Genomic DNA, 22,322 nt, shown 5'->3' with positions numbered 1-22,322 from the left:
GGAGGATTACGGTCCGATCCCCCGCAACTACATCTGAGTAAGCAAAGGGTTATGCCATGCAAGTACCGGAATCCCGTGAAAAAGGATCAGAGTCACTAACCGGTCGTCCTGCTATAAGTGTGTGGAGATAACGGGCTTAATGTGATTGCGCCTGAATGAAAAAGAGCAAAAAGGATGAGTAAGTTAGGCTATGGTATAATAATATGATTTGAATTGGTTTGTGTATTTAGGAGGCTTATGTCTGCATATCTGTGGTTAGTATTCTTACGATGTCCTTAGTGTGCAAGATTAGTACCTGTCGATGCAAACTTACCCAAAGAAGATTTGTAGCCTAGGATGAGTAACTGTTGATGTATTTCTGCTTTCTTTTCATTTTGCTCGGAGTGCAAAAGTTCAAGTGTGGGGGAATTTGATCAGTGCATTTTGATGCACATTCCTTTATGTTTGTACTTAGGCATTTCTATGGTTTGATTTGTTTATTTTTCTATTTTATTATGTTTTTATATTTTAATTCATTTTTATTGTTATTTGATTTTCGTATTTAATTTTCAGCTTTAGCAGTCTGCACGGAAACGATCATAACTGGAGTTCCAGGAGTCCGATTGAGGCGTTCTAATAATCGACGGAAAGCTAAGAGAAAGATCTACAACTTTTGTGTTGGAGTCAAAGTCAGATTCGGAGCGCATATTTTCCAGAATTTCGTTTGAAGTTGCAGCATTAGTTTTATTTAGTTTTGGATCATTAGTTTTGGGTCTGGGTTATGTTTGTTTGACCCAGTTGGGTTATGACCCGAATTTCCTTTTGTCTTCTCTTTAGTCTAGGTCTGGTCGTACAGCGGAATATCACGTTTTACTATTCACAATTTTGTTTCCACTCTTTTGCTCTGTACGCTTGAATGGAGAACTAAACATCCAGAGTCGATCTACTGTAATCGAATTCAAAAGCTTTGAGGTTTTTATTTTATCAATTCAATTTCGCTTCTCTTTCAATTATATTCTATGAACTTGCATTTGCTTAATCTGTTATTTCGTGGAATATTTTGATTAATTTCGTATGATTGTATTCCTAACTGTTAATCGTTGTTTACGTCGCTTCGTCGTTAAATTGCGTTTCTATATCGTGTTTGCTTAATTCGCGATTGTATTAATCCGTTTGCTTAATTCGGAATAAGAATCCAATCTGTTTAATATCTTTTGCGCTTGTCAATTGATATTGAAATCGAATAGAGATCGAAGCCGCTTAGGGAAATGGTAAGGTAGAAACCCATGATAAGCCGGAACCGAAAACAGTAGATTGGCTTAATTTTATAATCACTTTTTCAAAACAACTTATTTCATTAATCGCTTTTGATAATCATTTTTTCTATAATTCGAACCTAAACCAACCCCCCTAAATCGATTTACCTTTGGTTAATAATCAACGAGAATCCTTGTGATACGATACGCGAGTCACTTGTCGCTTTCTACGGTTTTATTCAAAACTACTCGTTTTTGATCCGCGCGCGACAGCGGATCACCCCCCAATGCTAGGGGGTGTCCCTGAATTGCCATTGTTATGAACTAATTTTCTATCAATTTATGTTATTCAAGTTTTAATGAGTTTATCTTCATTGTGCAAAGTTTTTAATGTCTTTTCTATCGGACAAATAGTTTTCGGATTTACGGTTGAGGTTTAGGTCGGACAAACCACTCAACGCATTTTGCACAATAATACTTCGGTAAAAATTGCTTAATTAAGCACTAATTAATTATGGAAGCTTAATTAAGCCAGCCTCCTTTTTAGATGCCGTTTGAAGCATATGGAAGCTTAATTAATTATCTATATGATAGAATAGAATGGATTGGCACTTGTTTGATTAATTATGATAAATATTCATGGAGGAATTGTGTGATATGATAACCATGAATTATGTGATTGATTGCTAAATGCTAATTGATGTTTGATATTGGTGAAATGTCATGTTGTGTAATGATGTGCAAAGTTAGAAAGATGTGATTGTGTAGTTTAAGAGATAGAGAGAGAGAGAGAGAGAGAGAGAGAGAGATCGTCTTAAATACACGAGTCTTGTTTTGTTGCACACGTACACAAGCATGAGTCTTTGAAAGTGGCAATGTTGGGTAATCTCGCGAAGGTTATTTACTTGTCCCAAACCTAACGAGTATGGGGTTTGAAAGCTTAACGAGTATGGGACTTTGAGGTGGTTATCTAGTCTAGAGAGAATGACAATCGGCATGACCGGAAATGATAACAGAGGGATCCACATGCATATCACATTGAGTCACACTTGAGTCGCACGTGTCGGTGTGAAATGTTGTTATGTGTGAATATGTGGTATGAATGTGTAAATGTGAATTTGATTTATGTGCATATGTGTGGAATGATGAATCATTTTATATGAATTAGAGAATGTGATGAGAAGGAGATATATGTGATTAATACATATTTGATGTGAAATGTATGCTTATTGGTGTTGCATTTCCCATTATTATATTTTCTATTTAGAATTTGAATTCTCACCCTTCTGTTTGAATGTTACCCTTGGTTGGTAACGTGCAGGTTCAGAAGAGTAGTTGCTTGATTCGTGGCTTAGCCGAAGAGCTCCGAGGTTTCGTTTTGATTAGGTAGAGAGTCATATGCTCTGATCATGTAACACTTGGGGGGTTTTCTTAGACTCATGTTCACGTTTTAATATTGTTATTTCTTATGTTTTATTGATTGTTGAATGTTGAATGTATGTGATGACATTTGGATATGTTGATTTAAAGGCCGTTGTAGCCTAGAATTGTAATGTTCAAGTAACAACGATATTATTGTTATTTGAATTTGGTAGATGAATATAGTATGGGATATATTCATTGAAATCTTTAATAGCAATTTGAATTATTTTCCGCAAGCGTTATGCATAATGTATGAGAACATGAGATTTCATTTGTGTTACAATATGATTTTTGCGTATTATGGATGTTGTATGTATGTTATTTTGGGATTTTCATTTGATGGAAATCAACATGTGGCACCCTTTTCCTTTATGCATGCTTACTCTGTTTAATTGTATATATATTTGGGGTTAGAAAAGGGGTGTTACATTAGTGGTATCAGAGCATGGTCGACCAGTTGGTCAATAGTAGTTAATGTCTTTATTCCCGTTGTATTAGATTCGTGTATCTGACACGATCGGTACTGTTTTGTTTGCTTTGGTTGTTGGTTGTCGTAGGACAATGGTTGCTGGGAGGAATAATGATGCCATTGCTGAGGCATTGACGATGTTGGGTGGATCTCTTGGTCAAATTCCTCAAGCGAATGCTGGAAATCGGAATGGTGATGATGATGATGAGTATCGTGCCTTGGGGAAATTCCAGAGGAAAAATCCTCCTACCTTTGAGGGATAGCATGAACCAGACAAAGCTCAAGCTTGGTTGAAGGCGATTGAGAAGATTTTTCGGGTCATGAATTGCACCAATGCTTAGAGAGTGCAGTTTGGTACTCACATGTTGGAAAAGGAAGCTGAGGATTGGTGGAGAAATATGGATCAGAGGTTTGATGAGGAAGGTATTCAGGTTACTTGAGATCGTTTTTGCGATGCATTTTTGGAAAACTATTTTCCAGAAGATTGCCTTGGAAAGAAAGAAGTGGAATTTCTTGAGTTGAAGCAAGGGAATGGTACCGTAGCGGAGTATGCTGCTAGATTTCAAGAGCTTATCAAGTATTGTCCTCACTACAATACTATGAATGTGGAGAGATCTAAGTGTATGAAGTTTTTGAATGGTTTGAGACATGATATCAAGAAGGCAATTGGATATCAACAGATTTCTCGATTTGCGGAGTTGGTTAATAAGAGTCGGATTTATGATGAGGATAGTAGGGAGAGTGTTTCTCACTACAAGGCTATGAATGAGAAGAAAGGTCAATATCATGGAAAACCGTATGATAATAAGAAGAAAGCTGGTTTTGGTGGAAAGCCAAGTGGGGGAGGATCTAGTGTTGCGATCAAGTGTTTCAAATGTGGTGTTGAAGGACATCGTGCTGTTGATTGTCCCAAAGTTGAAATGATATGTTTCAAGTGTGGCAAGAGTGGTCACAAGGTGAACGAGTGTAGAGGTGGTTCAAAAGTGACTTGTTACAATTGTGGGGAGCAAGGTCACATTAGCACCAGATGTGATAAGCCAAAGAAGGAACAAGTGAAAGGGAAAGTGTTTGCATTGTCTGGAGCGGAGGCTTCTACCGATGATAGGCTAATCCAAGGTACATGCTTTATTAATGGTACACCTTTGATTGCTATTATTGATACCAGTGCGACACATTCTTTCATTTCTTTGGATTGTGCTAAGAGATTGAATCTTGTGTTATCTGATACGCGTAGAAGTATGGTTATTGATACACCTGCTATGGGTTCTGTTTCTACTTCTTTTGTGTGTTTGAATTGTTTTCTGAGTATTTTTGGTAGAGATTTTGGGATTGATTTGGTTTGTCTTCCGTTAGAGCAACTTGATGTGATTTTGGGTGTGAATTGGTTGGAATTTAATCGTGTGTATATCAACTGTTTTGATAAGACTGTTATTTTTCCTGAGATTGGTGTTAAGGAAGATTTTTTTTTGTCTGCTAAGCAAGTTGGTGAATCTGTTCAAGATGGGGCTGAATTGTTTATGTTATCGACAACCTTAGATGTGCATGAGAAGAGAACCATTGAGGAATTGCCAATAGTTTGTGATTTTGCGGAGGTATTTCCTGAAGATGTAAGTGATTTACTGCCGGAACGTGAAGTTGAGTTTTCGATGGATAGAGAAGCATGAGAATCTTCAAAGTCATGCGATGAATTTTTACAAAAGGTTGTTTGCTTGCTTTGCTACCAGCTGCAATTGGCAGGCGACGGCTGTGAGCTTTCCTAAGTTGGAGAATGAGGAATTACAGCAATTGAGTAAACCTATCCATAGTGATGAAGTGCATAATGCCCTCTTCTCTATGAAGCCGTGGAAAGCTCCGGGCCCGGATGGATTCCCCGAAGGTTTCTATCAAAAATCCTGGGATATTGTTGGAATGAATGTAACTCGATTTGTCCAGTCGACATGGTCCAATCCTAGCTATATTGGTGATTATAATAAAACGGATATTTGCCTTATTCCAAAGGTGAATAATCCGCAAAAGATAATGCAATTCCGCCCCATCTCACTTTGTAACACAGTGTATAAAATTGTAAGCAAGGTGTTGGTGGGAAGGCTGAATCAGTACATGCCCAAGATGGTATCACCATATCAAACAGGATTCGTCCCAGGGAGGTCTATCCATGAGAATATTACCATAGCTAAAGAGATTATGCACAGTATGAACAAAAAGAAAGGAAAAAAAAGGTTTTTTTTGCCATTAAGATTGATTTGGCAAAAGCTTATGATAAGCTTAACAGGGAATTCATTTGGAGGATTCTAGTTGAGATCGGTCTTCCCAAGAATATGATAATGCACAGAGTCTCGAATGTAGAGACTAATGTCAACTCTAATGGAAGAAGAAGTGCATTCTTTCGACCTCAGCGTGGTATCCGGCAAGGTGACCCTATCTCTCCGTATTTATTTGTGCTCTGCATGGAAAAATTATCTCATCTCATCGAGCAGGCTGTTAACAATAACGAGTGGAAGCCGTTTCGTATTGGGACACATGGGAAACACATATCCCACTTGATGTTTGCGGACGACCTTCTTCTTTTTGGAAAGGCTTCTGAGAAGCATATGGTGAGTGTGATGAATACACTTCAGCAATTATGTAATATGTCTGGTCAAGAGATAAGCCAGGATAAATCTAGCATCTTGTTTTCTAATAATGTGCCAAGGAGTTTGCGAAACAGGCTTGTTGGAATAACTAATTTTCGTGAAGTCGAGAGCTTCGGCAAATACTTGGGTGTTCCCCTTACAGGAAAAGCCTTGAGAAGACAAGACTTCAATTATGTCATAGACCAAATTGCAAGGAAGTTATCTAGTTGGAAGGCTCATCATTTATCGTTTGTTGGCAGAGTTACACTTGCTAAGAGTGTTATGGAGGCAATACCGATTTACCCGATGATGACTAATCTCTTACCGAAAGCGTGTATTAATGATATTCATAAGCTTCAAAGAGGTTTTATTTGGGGTGATACTGAAAATTCTAAAAATTATCATGCGATTAATTGGGACATAATAACACGGGACAAAACGGACGGTGGCCTAGGCTTGAGAGACCTGGGATTGATGAACCAGGCTTGTATCTTGAAGATGGGCAGCAAAGTCATCAATCAGGATCCTGACCTTTGCTGTAGTGTACTGCGTGGAAAATACAAGACAACAAATATGTTGGATAACATGCAGTATAAGCAAACGGATTCTCATGTGTGGAAAGCTATTACGCGTAATTTGCCAAAGCTTAAGGAATATGGCCAATGGATGATTGGAGATGGAACAAGTATTAGCGCTTGGAACGATAATTGGGTCGAACCAGGAAAGAGTATTCGGGACTACAACCTGAACATCCCGATGGAGCTGTGTGGTATGAGAGTAAGAGATTTGACTAACAATGCGGGTGATTGGAACTGGGAAATAATGACCGGCTGGATGACAGCCTCAATACAACAAAAAATTGCAGCAATTCTTCCTCCATCTATGGAACCAGCGGATGATAGATATATCATAGCAAGCGAGGAAGATGGCTATTGCTCTGTCAGTAGCATATACCGCAGCATGCACTTAAAGGAGATTGTTGCAGCCCTAAACATATGGAAAGCCATATGGGCGTTGCACGTGCCAGAACGGGTCCGATTTTTTATATGGTTGCTTAAGCATGGAAGATTGATGACTAATTTTCGGAAGAGTATGTGTGGTCTTAGTGATGCTGGATGCCCTCTTTGTGGTAACTCCTGTGAAACTGAAATTCATGCTATGAGGGACTGCAAACTGGCGCGTAATGTCTGGTTTAACCGTGTTCCTAGTAGCATCGTGACTGAATTTTATAGTGCTAACTGGAATGACTGGATCAATTTGAATATGAGGAGTAGACCACATGAGGACGACAATTGGAGGAATATTTGGGCTATCGGGTGCCCTTCGCTCTGGACATGGAGGAACAAGGAGACTCACAATGCAACCTATCAAAGGCCGATTGATCCTTTCCTACATGTTAAAAATATTATGCAGGAGTATTTGAAATCTATGCAATTAAATGCAAAGATTATCAAGGATTCTCAACCTAAACCGCAGAAGTGTTGGAGGCCTCCGAGGGCGCATTTTGTCAAGCTGAATGTGGACGGCTCGCGAACTCATGATGGTACCTCGGGGTGTGGTGGAATCATTCGAGATGCGAATGGTAAATGGATCGAGGTTACTCCAAATTCATTGGTAACTGCAGCGTGCTTAAGGCGGAGCTTTGGGGAGTATACGAAGGTCTCAAAATACTTGCGGAAGTTGGATCTGCGAAGGTTGAAATTAACACTGATTCTACAGCAACGGTTAAAGTGATAAATAGGGCAAGGCGGTATGCCACTTGTTTTTCAAAATTGGAGTATGACATTCTTCACTTGTTGGATAAGATTGAAACTGTCGAGGTTTCGTATGCCCCGAGAGAAACGAATGGTTGTGCGCATGAACTTGCAACAGATGGTAGGACTAGACAGGGTGGTCTTCAGATTTTCCAAGAGATTCCAGAATTTTTACAAAAGCAATTGAAACTTGATCTTGACGGTTTGTCCGTGTCGGGTGTTGGTGTTGGATAGTTGTTCTTCTTTTGGGCCTAGGCCCTCCTTTGTACCAAAAAAAAAAAAACTCAAGTAAATAAGTAGTAATTCTGTGAGTAGTTATTGATAAAGTCAAAATCAAAATTTTAAAGAATATTTAAATGAAACTAATAATAATTAGAAAAACATAAAGCTGAATGATTAAAAAATTTGTGGAAATAAAATTTAACTGAATTTTGTGAGTAGTCGTTATTGATTATGTCAAAAAGAAGATTTATTAAATAATATTATATAATAAGAAAGAATGATAAATACAAATTAAAAATAAAAAAAATAAAAAATGGTTGAATAAAAAGAGTCGTGGCAATAGTTATAGTTTTTTTTTTTTACACAAGTTATAATTTTTTTATATAGTTTGACTTTAGCTAGTTAGTTACTATTAATAAGGGTATTTGAGTGATTTTTATACAAAATGAACACACCAAATTTTAATCTTAAGATCCATATTTATACTAATTCGACTAACGGTCTTTCTCTAACGAAATGCCACGTTTCACTTATGTATGTGCTTCGATTCTTTGAGACTTCCACGCGTTCTTTTGGCTAAAATGAATCACTTTGAAATTTAAAACCTTCCTGTTCGAAGTTCTGAAGTGCGAACAACGTGATTTGTTGAAATGTTTCTTCAAAATATCTCAAAATATTCTAAGTCTTTCATTTCTTAGACTATGAAGACGTTATAACTTGGCCCCTATTCCGACATAGAAAAAATCTTCCTTATGAAGAAGTTTAAAATAGCCTTACAAAGCCACTCTCCCCACCTTCTCCTTCGAAGCATAACACTTAAAATATTTTATTCCTATCTGTCGAAATCTTCAGCTAACACTACTTAAGTTTTACTGGGACATTTTTAACTCTAATGAAATGTGGACTTCTTTTCTCAAATAGAATTTTAGAAAGAACAAAGTTTGCAAACACCATATCTTATCTTCTCTTTGGACTAGTGCTAAAAATGGGTATCATAACATGATAGATAATCCTGCCTAGATTATGGGAAACAGTAACTCTATCCGTTTATGGTTCAATAATCGGTTCGGAGATCCTTTGTTTATTGAAAAAAACTAAAAATAATCGTGATTGCTCCACACCATATGATTTGTCCTTTACTAGAATATATTTACCAATTGTAGAGATTTTCTCTAACAAAATCCATCCTTTCCCGTTATATTAAGATAATACAAATTAAAAATCTTGATATTAACATATCAAACTGCAGCAACAATTAGAGTCCTTTTTTTGTGAAGGTATATTTAAAAAAATAATTAAATAAAATAAAAAATTGATTAGTTAAATAACTCAAATAAATAAGTAATAATTGAACCCAATAGGGGTGGTCTAGCGGTGGAGCTTGGGTCTCAAAGGCGTGCTTCCCTTGAGGTCCTGAGTTCGAAGGAGTCCGAAGTCAATTTTCGGAGGCTACGTGGGGAGCCTAAAAAACTCCTCTCAGGTGGATTAGTCGGCACGGAAGGAAGGATACCACTATATATATATATATATATATATATATATATATATATATATATATATATATATATATATATATATATATATATGAGTAGTTATTGATAAAGTGAAAATAAATTTTTTAAAGAATATTTAAATGAAACTAATGATAATTAAAAAATAAATAAAGTTGAAGATTAAAAAAATTGTGGAAATAAAATTTAACTTAATTTTGTAAATAGTCGTTATTGATTATGTCAAAAATAGATTTATTAAATAATACTATATAATAAGAAAGAATGATAAATACAAATTAAAAATAAAAAAAATAAAAAATGATTGAATAAAAAGAATCGTGGCAATAGTTATAATTTTTTTTTACACAAGTTATAAAATAGCTAGTTAGTTACTATTAATAAGGGTTTGGTTTCCATAAATATTGGGAGTAAGGCTTTCCTTTTATTTAGAAAAGTTTAGTTTTTTTTTTAAGAGAGCAAGAAATTGACACGCACCGTAAATGATATTACTAAAAGATAGGAATTACTGGTTTAAAAAGTATTTATTTTGTATCTTTAACTTTATAAGAAAATTTAAAACATAATTATATGTTGAATATTTTGTTTGATGTAATTGACTCAAACATATAAGCCCTCTTATCACTTGCAACGATTTTATTTTTAACGGAATCCCTAATTTTATGTCATATTTTGTTTGAAGTATTTTAATATAAATATATCATACAGCAACAACAACAATATACACATTGATTTTTCTAATAGTTTTAAACCACTCTTTTATTCTTACTTCCCCAAAAGGAGAAACAAATAACCTCTCTTTTATGATATTTGGTTTCAATATTGCCCATGGGGATGGATTGGGAGAACTTAGAAGCACATCCTTTAAGTTTAATTTTTGATAATTTAGTAGAACGTATAGATCACATCTATTTCAGTGCCGTATGCAAGAATTGGTATTCCATTGCAAAGTTTAATTATCAAAATCGACAAATACAAAATAATGTATTACCCATGCTAATGATTCCCGCGGAAAACATATGGGAGAGAAGTTTATATGGAATTTCATCAAACAAACATTACAACTTCAAACTATCAGTACCTACTCACAAGAGACTTTGTGGTTCAAGTCATGGTTGGCTAGCTAAGGTGGATTATTGTTCTAGTGTTACCGGTATAACACTCCTTAATCCTTTTAAAGATGCGGTATCCATCACTTTACCACCCATCTACATGATGCATAAGTATAGAAGAAGAAAGGATTATGAGTATGTTGTGCATAAGATTGTGTTATCTGCTAATCCTACATTTAAGCCACATGATTATGTTGTTATAGCCATTTACAGTGTGTGTCAATTTCTTGCAATCCTAAAAGCCGGACAAAAGACTTGGACTTATATTGATGATGTTCATAATCTCTTTCATGATGTTATATTTTACAAAGGTCTAGTCTATGCCGTGGGACTAAAGAATAATATCGTCTCTCTTGATTTATCCTATTTAAAGGATGAAAAGGTAATTTCTAAAGTTGTTTCTCTGAAGGGAGGTGATTATGTTGAGCGAACTTATCTTGTAAAATCACTGGAAGGAGACTTATGGCTGGTAAGAAAATTTATTGACTTTGGTGACGAAGATGATGAAGATAATGTGGAGCCTAGTCATGGTACAAAAAGATTTGAAGTATATAATTTAAAATTGGATCTTCAAACCGGTGAACTTTTACAAATGTTAAAAATTGATAGTCTGGGAGACAATGTCTTATTCCTAGGTGATAGTGATTCTGTTGCCATGTCAGCTTCATATTTTTCTAGTTATCTTCAAAAGGATTCCATTTATTATACAGACGATTTTTATGGAGATTACCCACCTTATCCTAATGGACCATTTGATATGCAAATCTTCAATGTAAAAGAGAAAAGATTTAGTCAACATTGCCCTTTTCAACCTTCATTTAAACAAATGCCACCTGCACTCTGGGTTATTCCACCCTTTCAATGGGATTGACAACATCAAATTAAAATTGTTTTTTTTATTTTCATGATTTGTTTGTTAAGTTAAGTAAAAAAAGAGTAATTTATTTAATTCCGTTACATAGCTCTTAATAGCGATTTATGTGTATTGCATATGAAAACAAATTAAGATTTTGTATGGATAGTAAAAACATTATATTTTAAATATTTCAATCAATATTTATTTTTATTCCTACTTTATCTACTTAATATAAATATAAAAAAGTCATGATGGCAACCCTAGCCACATGTCATCTTGGTAGTAATCTGAGCCAAATGTCATTTTGTAATAATTCTAAATACAAACTCTAATTATAAAAACTCTATATATTAAAATAAATAATAATTATAATAATATAATAATAATAAAACTAAACCATCACTATTAATAATAATAATAATAATCTACTTAATATCTAACTAATAATAATATTAAAATAATAATAATAATAATAATAATAACAAAAATAGTAATATAATCAGGAACTACCACAATTATAAATAATAATATATTCATCTAACACTATTATATCTTATTATCCTAATTCTCATTTTTTTTACAAAAAAATTTAATTTATAATACAAATTTTGCTAATTAACACTATTATATTCAACTAACATTATTATATCTTATAATCCTAATTCTATTTTAATTATTATTTTTTAACTATTCTCTTTTAGTTATTCTGTTTAATATTAAAATTATAATTTTTTATATATAAACTACGAATTGCTTAATTTTTCTAAATAATAAATAAAAATCTATGTTAATCTACTTACTATCTACTTAATATAAATGTAAGGTTGTGATGATGACAACCCTAGACAAAAACCCTTGCCTTTGCTTATGTGTCATCCTCACATATCTCCGTGCTTATGTGTCATCGTCACATAATTTTACCTATTTATAAAATCTCATTTTTAATTTAATACATGAAGAAAATATGTCATCCTCACAAATTAATTATATACCAATATATATTATTAACTCTTAAACTAATTTTTCTATTTTATCAATTGGAAGCCACTTTAAATAAAATATTAAATTATTTATATTAACAAGGCAAAATACTCTTTTTCAACGCATGGCAGGTTGCGTGGCATATGTTATCATCAAAGTTCATAAAATTCTAAAACTTATTCAAAAATTTTGCACTCACCAAGGTTTGAACTCAAGACACCTTACTTAATTTAATAATAGGTGTACCACTAAGCTATGCTAATTTTTTTTGATTTCTTTTCCTTCTGAAATTACTTATTAACTACAACCATTTTATTATTATTATTATTATTATTATTATTATTATTATTATTATTATTATTATTATTATTATTATTATTATTATTATTATTATTATTATTATTATTATTATTATTATTAGTATTATTAATATTACTATTAGTATTATTATTATTACTACTAGTATTATTAGTATTTTTAGTATTATTATTATTATTATTATTATTATTATTATTATTATTATTATTATTATTATTATTATTATTATTATTATTATTATTATTATTATTATTATTATTATTATTATTATTATTATTAGTATGGTTAAATCTAGAATGAACCATCAATTAAGTGTACATTTGTGGACCACTTTTTTAAACCATCCGATTTTTTTAAAAGTTGAGATGAATTAAAAATAAATTGAGAACACGTGTATTTTTTTACACAATCCTTTACCTTATCTTCTCTCATAACTAAGTAATTTTATTAAAAAAAAACTGACATAGCTGTTGAGCCATTTACTAATGGTTTTATTAGTGGTTTTATACTAGAGTTATCAATTGCTTTTTATCACTAATTCTAAATCTAATTTAGTTAGTTCACAGTTAATCATACATTGCCGGAATGGAAATTATTTTATCAGCCACTATTAGTATTATTAATATTACTATTACTATTATTATTATTATTATTATTATTATTATTATTATTATTATTGTTATTATCTCTATTATTATTATTACTATTACTATTACTATTACTATTATTATTATTATTATTATTAATATTATGATTAGTACTATTATTGTTAGTACTATTATTTTATTATTATTATTATTATTATTATTATTATTATTATTATTATTAATATTACTATTATTAATATTACTATTATTATTATTATTATTATTATTATTATTATTATTATTATTAATATTACTATTAGTATTATTAATATTATTATTATTACTATTATTATTATTAGTATTATTATTACTATCTCTATTATTATTATTATTATTATTATTAATATTAGTACTATTAGTATCATTACTATTATTGTTAGTAATATTATTTTATTATTATTATTATTATTACTACTATTATTATTATTACTATTACTATTACTATTATTATTATTATTATTACTATTATTACTATTATTATTATTACTATTATTATTATTATTATTATTATTATTATTATTATTATTATTATTATTATTATTAATGTAGAAGCAAAAGAAATCAAGCAATAGTTAATAAGTAGCTTCTGAAAGAAGAGAAAGTAACCAAAATGAATGTAGCCTAGTGGTACACCCATTTGTACCATAATTAAGGTGTCTTGAGTTCAAACCTTGGTGAGGACAAAGTTCCCAAACTCCAAAATTTCACAAGCAATCATTCTAGATGGAGTAATAAGATATGGTAAAAGTACATACACGAATTACTACTAGAATAGAGTCTAAAACATGCATGAATAAGGATTATAGTCTCTATCTATGAGACTCACCTGATTTTGCTCCTCAACGACTTGCTAGCATACTCCAAGATACGACAAGGTTTCGGTTGGAAAGAAAGATCTGGCTCTACTTCAATCGTATCTGGTAGGATAGGATGAAACGAATCCGGCACGAACTTCCATAGCTGAGACACATGGAATACGTCATGCAGCCCGGATAGTGAAGGAGGCAACGCTAACTGGTATGCGACTTCACCTATCCGTCTCATGATCTGGTAAGGTCCCACGTATCTCGGGCTAAGTTTGCGTGTCTTAAACGGTCCTTTCAACCTCAACCTCGGAGTCACCTTCAAGAACACATGATCTCCTACATCAAATTCCAACGGTCTCCTTCGTTTGTCCGCATAACTCTTCTGACGATCTTGAGCTTGTTTCATCTTATCTCGGATCATCTTAACTTTCTCCGTGGTTTCTTGAATTATCTCCGGTCCAAGGATTCCCTTCTCACCAACTTCAGACCAACATAACGGCGATCGACACTTCCTTCCATACAAGGCTTCGTATGGGGCCATACCGATACTCCCATGATAACTGTTGTTATATGCAAATTCTATCAAAGGTAAGTTATCTTTCCAACTTCCACCAATTTCCAAGATACATGCCCTTAGCATATCCTCGATGGTCTGAAAGTCCTTTCCGTTTATCCATCTGTCTGGGGGTGGTTAGAAGTGCTCAAATTCAGATTTGTACCCATCTCTTGATGAAAAGCTCTCCAAAATCGGGAAGTGAACTTCGGATCTCTATCCGACACAATGCTAGAAGGTACACCGTGCAATCTCACAATCTCTACTACAAAAAGCCTCGCAAGGTGAGAAAGCTTGTGAGTCGTCTTAACCGGTAAGAAATGCGCGGACTTAGTCAAATGATCCACTATCACCCATATAGAGTCATGCCCACCCAAGACTCGTGGTAGTCCCACAATGAAGTCCATGGATATACTGTCCCACTTCCAGACAGGAACATCCAACGGTTGTAGCATACCACCGGGCCTTTGGTGTTCTATCTTCACTTGTTGACATATCACACACTGCTCTACATAGTTAGCCACATCTCTCTTCATACCAGGCCACCAAAAATTCCCCTTCAAGTCTTGATACATCTTGGTCGATCCGGGATGGATGGTGAATTTGCTCTTGTGAGCCTCGTCCAGAATTAACCTCCTTAACTCCGCATCATTTGGCACACACATCCTTCGTCCAAAAAGAATGAGTCCATCAGATGTACGAACGAAATCTGGAAGGTTTGCTTTAGCCTGCAATTCTACATCATTCCCCTGTGCTTGACGGATCCTTTCCCGCAACTCATTCTCAATACGCAAGTTACTCATCAACACACCCGTTGGTGTCCACTCAAATTGTAAATCCAAATTTCTGAACTTCTCCATAAGACCAAACTCCAACATCATAAGCTCTGCAACTTTAATCTCCTTTCTACTCAAGGCATCTGCTACCTTATTAGCATTTCCGGGATGGTACTTCAAATCAAAGTCAAAGTCCTCCAAGTACTCCATCCATCTCCTCTGACGCATGTTGAGTTCCTTTTGATCAAAGAGATACTTTAAACTCTTATGATCGCTAAACATCTCAAAATGAACTCCATACAAATAATGTCGCCACACCTTGAGCGCGAACACAATCGCAGCGAGTTTGAGGTCATGAGTAGGATAATTCTCTTCATGAGATCTCAACTGTCTAGATGCATAAGCTACAACCTGTCCATCTTGCATCAATACTCCACCCAAACCTTTCTTAGAAGCATCACAAAACACTTCATAGGATCGGTTTGGATTTGGGATCACCAACACTGGAGCGGTAGTCAGTTTCTCCTTGAGTTTCTGAAAGCTCTTCTCACATTCTGAATTCCATTCGAATGAAACTTCCTTCCTTGTAAGTCTGGTCAAAGGTAATGCCAATTTGGAAAAGCCCATAATGAACCTCCGATAGTAACCTGCCAAGCCTAGGAAACTACGGACCTCAGTTGCATTCTTGGGTCGTTCCTAATTTATCACTGCTTCTACCTTTGAAGGGTCTACAGCTACGCCGCCACCAGATATGACATGCCCAAGAAACTTGACTTCAGACATCCAGAACTCACACTTGCTAAACTTCGCAAACAACTGCTTTTCTCTAAGAACCGACAACACAGTCCTCAAATGCTCCATGTGCTCTTCAATAGTCCGAGAGTAGATCAAGATGTCATCTATGAAGATTACCACGAACTGGTCCAAATATGGTTGAAACACCCAGTTCATGTAATCCATAAAGACAACAGGAGCATTGGTTACTCCGAACGGCATAACCAAAAACTCGTAATGACCGTATCTCGTTCTAAAAGCAGTCTTCGATACATCTGAACTCTTAACCCGAATCTGATGATATCCCGACCTGAGGTCAATCTTCGAGAACACGCAGGCTCCTTTCAATTGATCCAGAAGGTCATCAATTCGCGGTAGAGGGTACTTGTTCTTTATGGTTACCTTGTTCAGCTGACGATAGTCGATGCACAAACGCATACTACCATCCTTCTTCTTCACTAACAAAACTGGAGCTCCCCATGGAGAAACACTAGGACGAATGAAGTGTTTCGCCAACAACTCTTCTAGCTGACTCTTCAACTCCCTTAGCTCTGCAGGAGACATCCTATAAGGGGCGATCGAAACTGGAGCGGTACCCGGAACAAGATCAATAGAGAATTCAACTTCCCTTTCCGGCGGAAGAGAAGTAACATCTTCAGGAAATACATCGGAAAATTCACACACAACCGGAATCTCCAATACACTCTTCTTGTCCTTGGAGTCTGACGTAAGAACCAAAAGGAAAGACTTCTCTTGAGCAAAAAGGTAATTGACCATGTTAACCGTACCTTCAAGAAGATGTTCAATGGCATTGGTTGGTGTAGTCTCCTCAGCAGGAATGAAGATAGCCTTCTCCTTACAACCGATGTACACCGAGTTAGCTGATAACCAGTCCATACCAAGTACTACATCGATCTTTTTAAGAGGTAGACAAATGAGATCAATCAAGAATCTACGACCATTGAAGGTAATAGAACACTCCTTGCAAATTTCCCGAGCTTCTACCACATCGTCCGTAGCCGACGAGATAATTATAGGATTAGGAAGAAGACTCGTTTCAAAACCAAGCCTCCGCACACAAGGATAAGAAATAAAAGAATGTGTTGCTCCACAATCAACTAGCACAAACAAGGGCTGATCATTAACATAACACGTACCAGCAACAAGATTAGTATTTCCTTGGGCCTTCCTAGCGTCCAAGGTGTAAACACGGCCTCTAGTCTTCTCGGGAGCATTCGGGGCAGTACAATCCCTCGCGTAATGCCCTGGCTGGTCACAACGGTAACATCTCCCAGAGTCTGGCTTGCAATTCCCAAAGTGATTTCCTTTGCATCTAACACACCGGGGAGGTTGAGTAGAGCGATCTCCATAAACCTGTTTCTTCATGGCTGGAGAATTGCGGGGTTTCAAATGCTGTCCCGACCTTACTTGTTCCCTACGAACCGACTTATTCTGTTCTCTTTCATCTTGGACTCTCTTCAATGTGTTCTCGGCAACATAGCATTGCCTCAAACACTCAGCATTGTCAGAACAAGATTTGCTCTGGATTGCAATTTCCTTTTCAGGAAGTATATAAAGAGTATGCACAAATCAGCGCTCAGAAGCTTTGTCTCAGAAGGTTCAGCATGCAACATCAGAACATGGTCTGGCAAGACATCAGAAGATGGTCAAGGCAGAATCAGAACATGGGTCTATGGAAGCATCAGAAGAACTTGAGATCAGAAGCAGAAGCACTGAAGTTCTCATGGTATCACGCTCAGAAGCACTTCAAGGTCAGAAGACAAGAAGATGCTATGCACCAAGCTGTTTGACTCTAATGATATTCAAACGTTGTATACATAAACATCAGATCAGAAGAAAGTACAGGTGGCAGGCTACGCTGACTGACAAAAGGAACGTTGGAAGCTATTAAAGGCAACGTCAGTAGACACAGCGTGAACAAGGCTCGAGGTAGTTGACAAAAGCGTGAAACATTAAATGCAATGCTGTACGGAACACGCAAAGCATTAAATGCTCCCAACGGTCATCTTCTCAAGTGCCTATAAATATGAAGTTCTGATAAGAAGCAATGTTAACAACTCTGCTGATACAAACTTGCTGAAACGCTGTTCAAATCAAAAGCTCGGAAACTTCATCTTCATCAAAGCTCACTACATTGCTGTTGTAATATATTAGTGAGATTAAGCTTAAACGTTAAGAGAAATATCACTGTTGTGATTATAGCTTTTCAGAAGCATTTGTAATACTCTTAGAATTGATTACATTAATTTGTAAGTAACTAGAGTGATCAAGTGTTGATCAGGATACTCTAGGAAGTCTTAGCTTGTGTCTAAGCAATTGTAATTAGAGTGATCACGTGGTGGTCAGGATACTCTAAGAAAGTCTTAGCTTGTGTCTAAGCATTTGTTCCTAGAGTGATCAGGTTGTGATCAGGATACTCTAGAAGACTTAGTCATGGGCTAAGTGGAAAACCATTGTAATCTGTTGCGATTAGTGGATTAAATCCTCAGGTGAGGTAAATCACTCCGTGGGGGTGGACTGGAGTAGTTTAGTTAACAACGAACCAGGATAAAAATAACTGTGCAATTTGTTTTTATCGTTCAAGTTTTTAGACTACATTTATTCAAACCCCCCTTTCTAAGTGTTTTTCTATCCTTCAATTGGCATCAGAGCGCCGGTTCTAAGGTGCAAGCACTTAACCGTGTTTAGAAAAGATTCAGGAAGAGAAAAACGCTTCAGTATAAGATGGTTGATGAAACTCAAACAAATCCATCTGCATCTACATCTGGCTCTGCTGAGCAATACAACGGTAACAATGGTTATACTAGACCACCGGTATTTGATGGTGAAAACTTTGAATACTGGAAAGATAAACTGGAAAGTTACTTTCTTGGTCTAGATGGTGAACTATGGGATCTTCTGATGGATGGTTACAAACATCCAGTGAAAGCTAGTGGCGTAAGGCTTACCAGGCAAGAAATGGATGATGATCAGAAGAAGCTTTTCAAGAATCATCATAAATGTAGGACTGTTTTGCTGAATGCTATCTCTCATGCTGAGTATGAGAAGATATCTAACAGGGAAACTGCCTATGATATATATGAGTCATTGAAAATGACCCATGAGGGAAATGCTCAAGTCAAGAAGACTAAAGCTCCTGCTCTAATCCAGAAATATGAAGCCTTCAAGATGGAGGATGATGAAAACATTGAGAAGATGTTCTCAAGATTTCAAACGCTAACTGCTGGATTAAGAGTTCTGGATAAAGGCTACACCAAGGCTGATCATGTAAAGAAGATTATCAGAAGCTTACCCAGAAGATGGGGTCCAATGGTGACTGCATTCAAGATTGCCAAGAATCTGAATGAAGTTTCTTTGGAAGAGCTTATCAGTGCCTTGAGAAGCCATGAAATAGAGCTGGATGCAAACGAGCCTCAGAAGAAAGGTAAGTCTATTGCATTAAAATCTAATGTTAAAAAATGCACTAACGCTTTTCAGGCTAGAGAAGAAGATCCTGAAGAATCAGAATCTGAAGAAGAAGAAGATGAACTGTCCATGATCTCCAGAAGGGTAAACCAACTCTGGAAGAGCAAGCAAAGGAAGTTCAGAGGCTTCAGAAGTTCAAAGAGATTTGAACGTGGAGAATCTTCTGGTGACAGAAGATCTGACAAGAAGAAGGCTGTATGCTATGAGTGCAATGAGCCTGGACATTACAAGAACGAGTGTCCAAAACTTCAGAAGGAGAATCCCAAAAAGAAGTTTCATAAGAAGAAAGGTCTTATGGCAACATGGGATGATTCTGAATCAGAATCAGAATCAGACTCTGAAGGAGAACAAGCCAACTTCGCGCTGATGGCTACAGAAGATGATGGATCAGAATCTACATCAGAATCAGATTCTGAAGAGGTATTTTCTGAACTATTTAGAGAAGAGTTAGTTTCCAGTTTAACAGAACTTCTGGAACTCAAGGCTCATCTTAGTATCAAATACAAAAAGCTGAAGAAGCAGTTTGAATTTGAAAATAAGAAGCTGGAAGTGGAAAACTCTGAACTGAAGGAAATCTATCCAAAGATAGTGGATCTCCTTCTGAAACAGAAAAATCCATTCCTAGCATGAATCATATTCTGAAAGAATATGACTCGAGCTTCAGAAAGTTCTTATCTAGAAGTATTGGCAGAAGTCATCTTGCTTCTATGATATATGGTGTTTCTGGAAACAGAAGGTTTGGTTTTGGCTATGAGGGTGATACCTCACATAAATTTGAACCTGTTGATAATCTGAAGATCACATACAAGCCATTGTATGATCAGTTCAAATATGGCCATGCTCATGATATGAGGCTCACTTCACATGCACAGAAGTTTAACACTGTTCACACCAAGAAGCATGTGACACATCCTAAGAAATATCATGCTGATAAACCTAAAGAATATCATGATGTTCCTCCTGTTAAATATTTTGCTAAACCCAAGTTCAATCAGAACTTGAGGAGAACTAACAAGAAAGGACCCAAGAAATTGTGGGTACCTAAGGAGAAGATAATTCCTGTTGCAGATATCCTTGGCGGCAAAGAGGACAAAAAGCAAAATGTCATGGTACCTGGACTCTGGGTGCTCGCGACACATGACGGGAAGAAGGTCTACATTCCAAGACCTGGTGCTTAAACCAGGTGGAGAAGTCAAGTTTGGAGGAGATCAGAAGGGCAAAATTATTGGCTCAGGAACTATAAAGTCTGGTAACTCTCCTTCCATAACTAATGTACTTCTTGTAGAAGGATTAACTCATAACTTATTATCCATAAGTCAATTAAGTGACAATGGTTATGATATAATCTTCAATCAAAAGTCTTGCAAGGCTGTAAGTCAGAAGGATGGCTCAATCCTATTTACAGGCAAGAGAAAGAACAACATTTATAAGACAGATCTTCAGGATCTTAAAAATCAGAAGGTGACTTGTCTTATGTCTGTTTCTGAAGAGCAATGGGTCTGGCACAGAAGATTAGGACATGCTAGTTTGAGAAAGATTTCTCAGATTAACAAACTAAATCTGGTCAGAGGACTCCCAAATCTGAAAAACAAATCAGATGCTCTTTGTGAAGCATGTCAGAAGGGCAAGTTCTCCAGACCTGCATTCAAGTCTAAGAATGTTGTCTCTTCCTCAAGGCCGTTAGAACTCTTGCACATTGATCTGTTGGTCCAGTCAAAACAGCATCTGTCAGAGGGAAGAAATATGGATTAGTCATCGTTGATGATTATAGCCGCTGGACATGGGTAAAGTTCTTAAAACACAAGGATGAGTCTCATTCAGTGTTCTTTGAATTATGTACTCAGATCCAATCTGAGAAAGAGTGTAAAATCATAAAGGTTAGAAGTGATCATGGTGGTGAATTTGAGAACAGATTCTTTGAGGAGTTCTTCAAAGAAAATGGTATTGCCCATGATTTCTCTTGTCCTAGAACTCCACAACAAAATGGAGTTGTAGAGCGAAAGAATAGGACTCTACAAGAAATAGCCAGAACCATGATCAACGAAACCAATATGGCTAAGCATTTCTGGGCAGAAGCAATAAACACTGCGTGTTATATTCAGAATAGAATCTCTATCAGACCTATTCTAAATAAGACTCCTTATGAATTGTGGAAGAACATAAAGCCCAACATTTCATATTTCCATCCTTTTGGATGTGTATGCTTTATTCTGAATACTAAAGATCATCGTGGTAAGTTTGATTCTAAAGCACAAAAGTGTTTCCTTCTTGGATATTCTGAACGCTCTAAAGGCTACAGAGTATACAATACTGAAACATTGATTGTAGAAGAATCAATCAATATCAGGTTTGATGATAAGCTTGGTCTTGAAAAACCAAAGCAGTTTGAGAATTTTGCAGATTTTGATATTGATATATCAGAAGCAGTAGAACCAAGAAGCAAAGCTGCAGAAGCTGATAGTCTCAGAAGCAATGGATCAGAAGATCAAGTTGCTGCATCTTTAGAGAATCTCACGATTTCTGAAGAGCCAACAGTCAGAAGATCACCTAGACTTGCTTCAGCTCATTCAGAAGATGTGATCCTTGGAAAGAAAGATGATCCAATCAGAACAAGATCATCTCTTAAGAATGACAATCAGAAGCAGTGATCAGAATCTGAAGGCGTAAAGTCTTTCAGAAAGATACAGTTGTCATCTACTTTCTGATGATGAACACGTGTCTGTACGGTTGGTACAAAGCGTGCAGTTGAAAAGACGCCGACCTAGGTAACTGTGTTAAATCATTTCAT

General features: G+C 35.7%; 2 protein-coding genes across 2 annotated transcripts; both read left to right on the top strand.

Annotated features, from left to right (window-relative positions):
- The first annotated feature begins 3,725 nt into the window (after positions 1–3,725).
- Positions 3,726–7,726, top strand: LOC131658836 (uncharacterized). Its single transcript, XM_058928089.1, has 4 exons — positions 3,726–4,082; positions 4,864–5,124; positions 5,319–7,352; positions 7,433–7,726. Exons 1-4 carry the CDS (start codon positions 3,726–3,728, stop codon positions 7,724–7,726), a joined length of 2,946 nt encoding a protein of 981 aa, XP_058784072.1.
- A 2,327-nt stretch (positions 7,727–10,053) lies between these two features.
- LOC131658835 (F-box protein SKIP23-like) lies at positions 10,054–11,208 on the top strand. Its single transcript, XM_058928088.1, has one exon. It carries the CDS (start codon positions 10,054–10,056, stop codon positions 11,206–11,208), a length of 1,155 nt encoding a protein of 384 aa, XP_058784071.1.
- Positions 11,209–22,322: the final 11,114 nt, after the last annotated feature.

Source organism: Vicia villosa, linkage group LG3 (genome assembly GCF_029867415.1).
Source record: "Vicia villosa cultivar HV-30 ecotype Madison, WI linkage group LG3, Vvil1.0, whole genome shotgun sequence".
Taxonomy (NCBI): Eukaryota; Viridiplantae; Streptophyta; class Magnoliopsida; order Fabales; family Fabaceae; genus Vicia; species Vicia villosa.
Note: the sequence above shows the minus strand (reverse complement) of the source record. Positions and strands in the feature narration are given on the sequence as shown.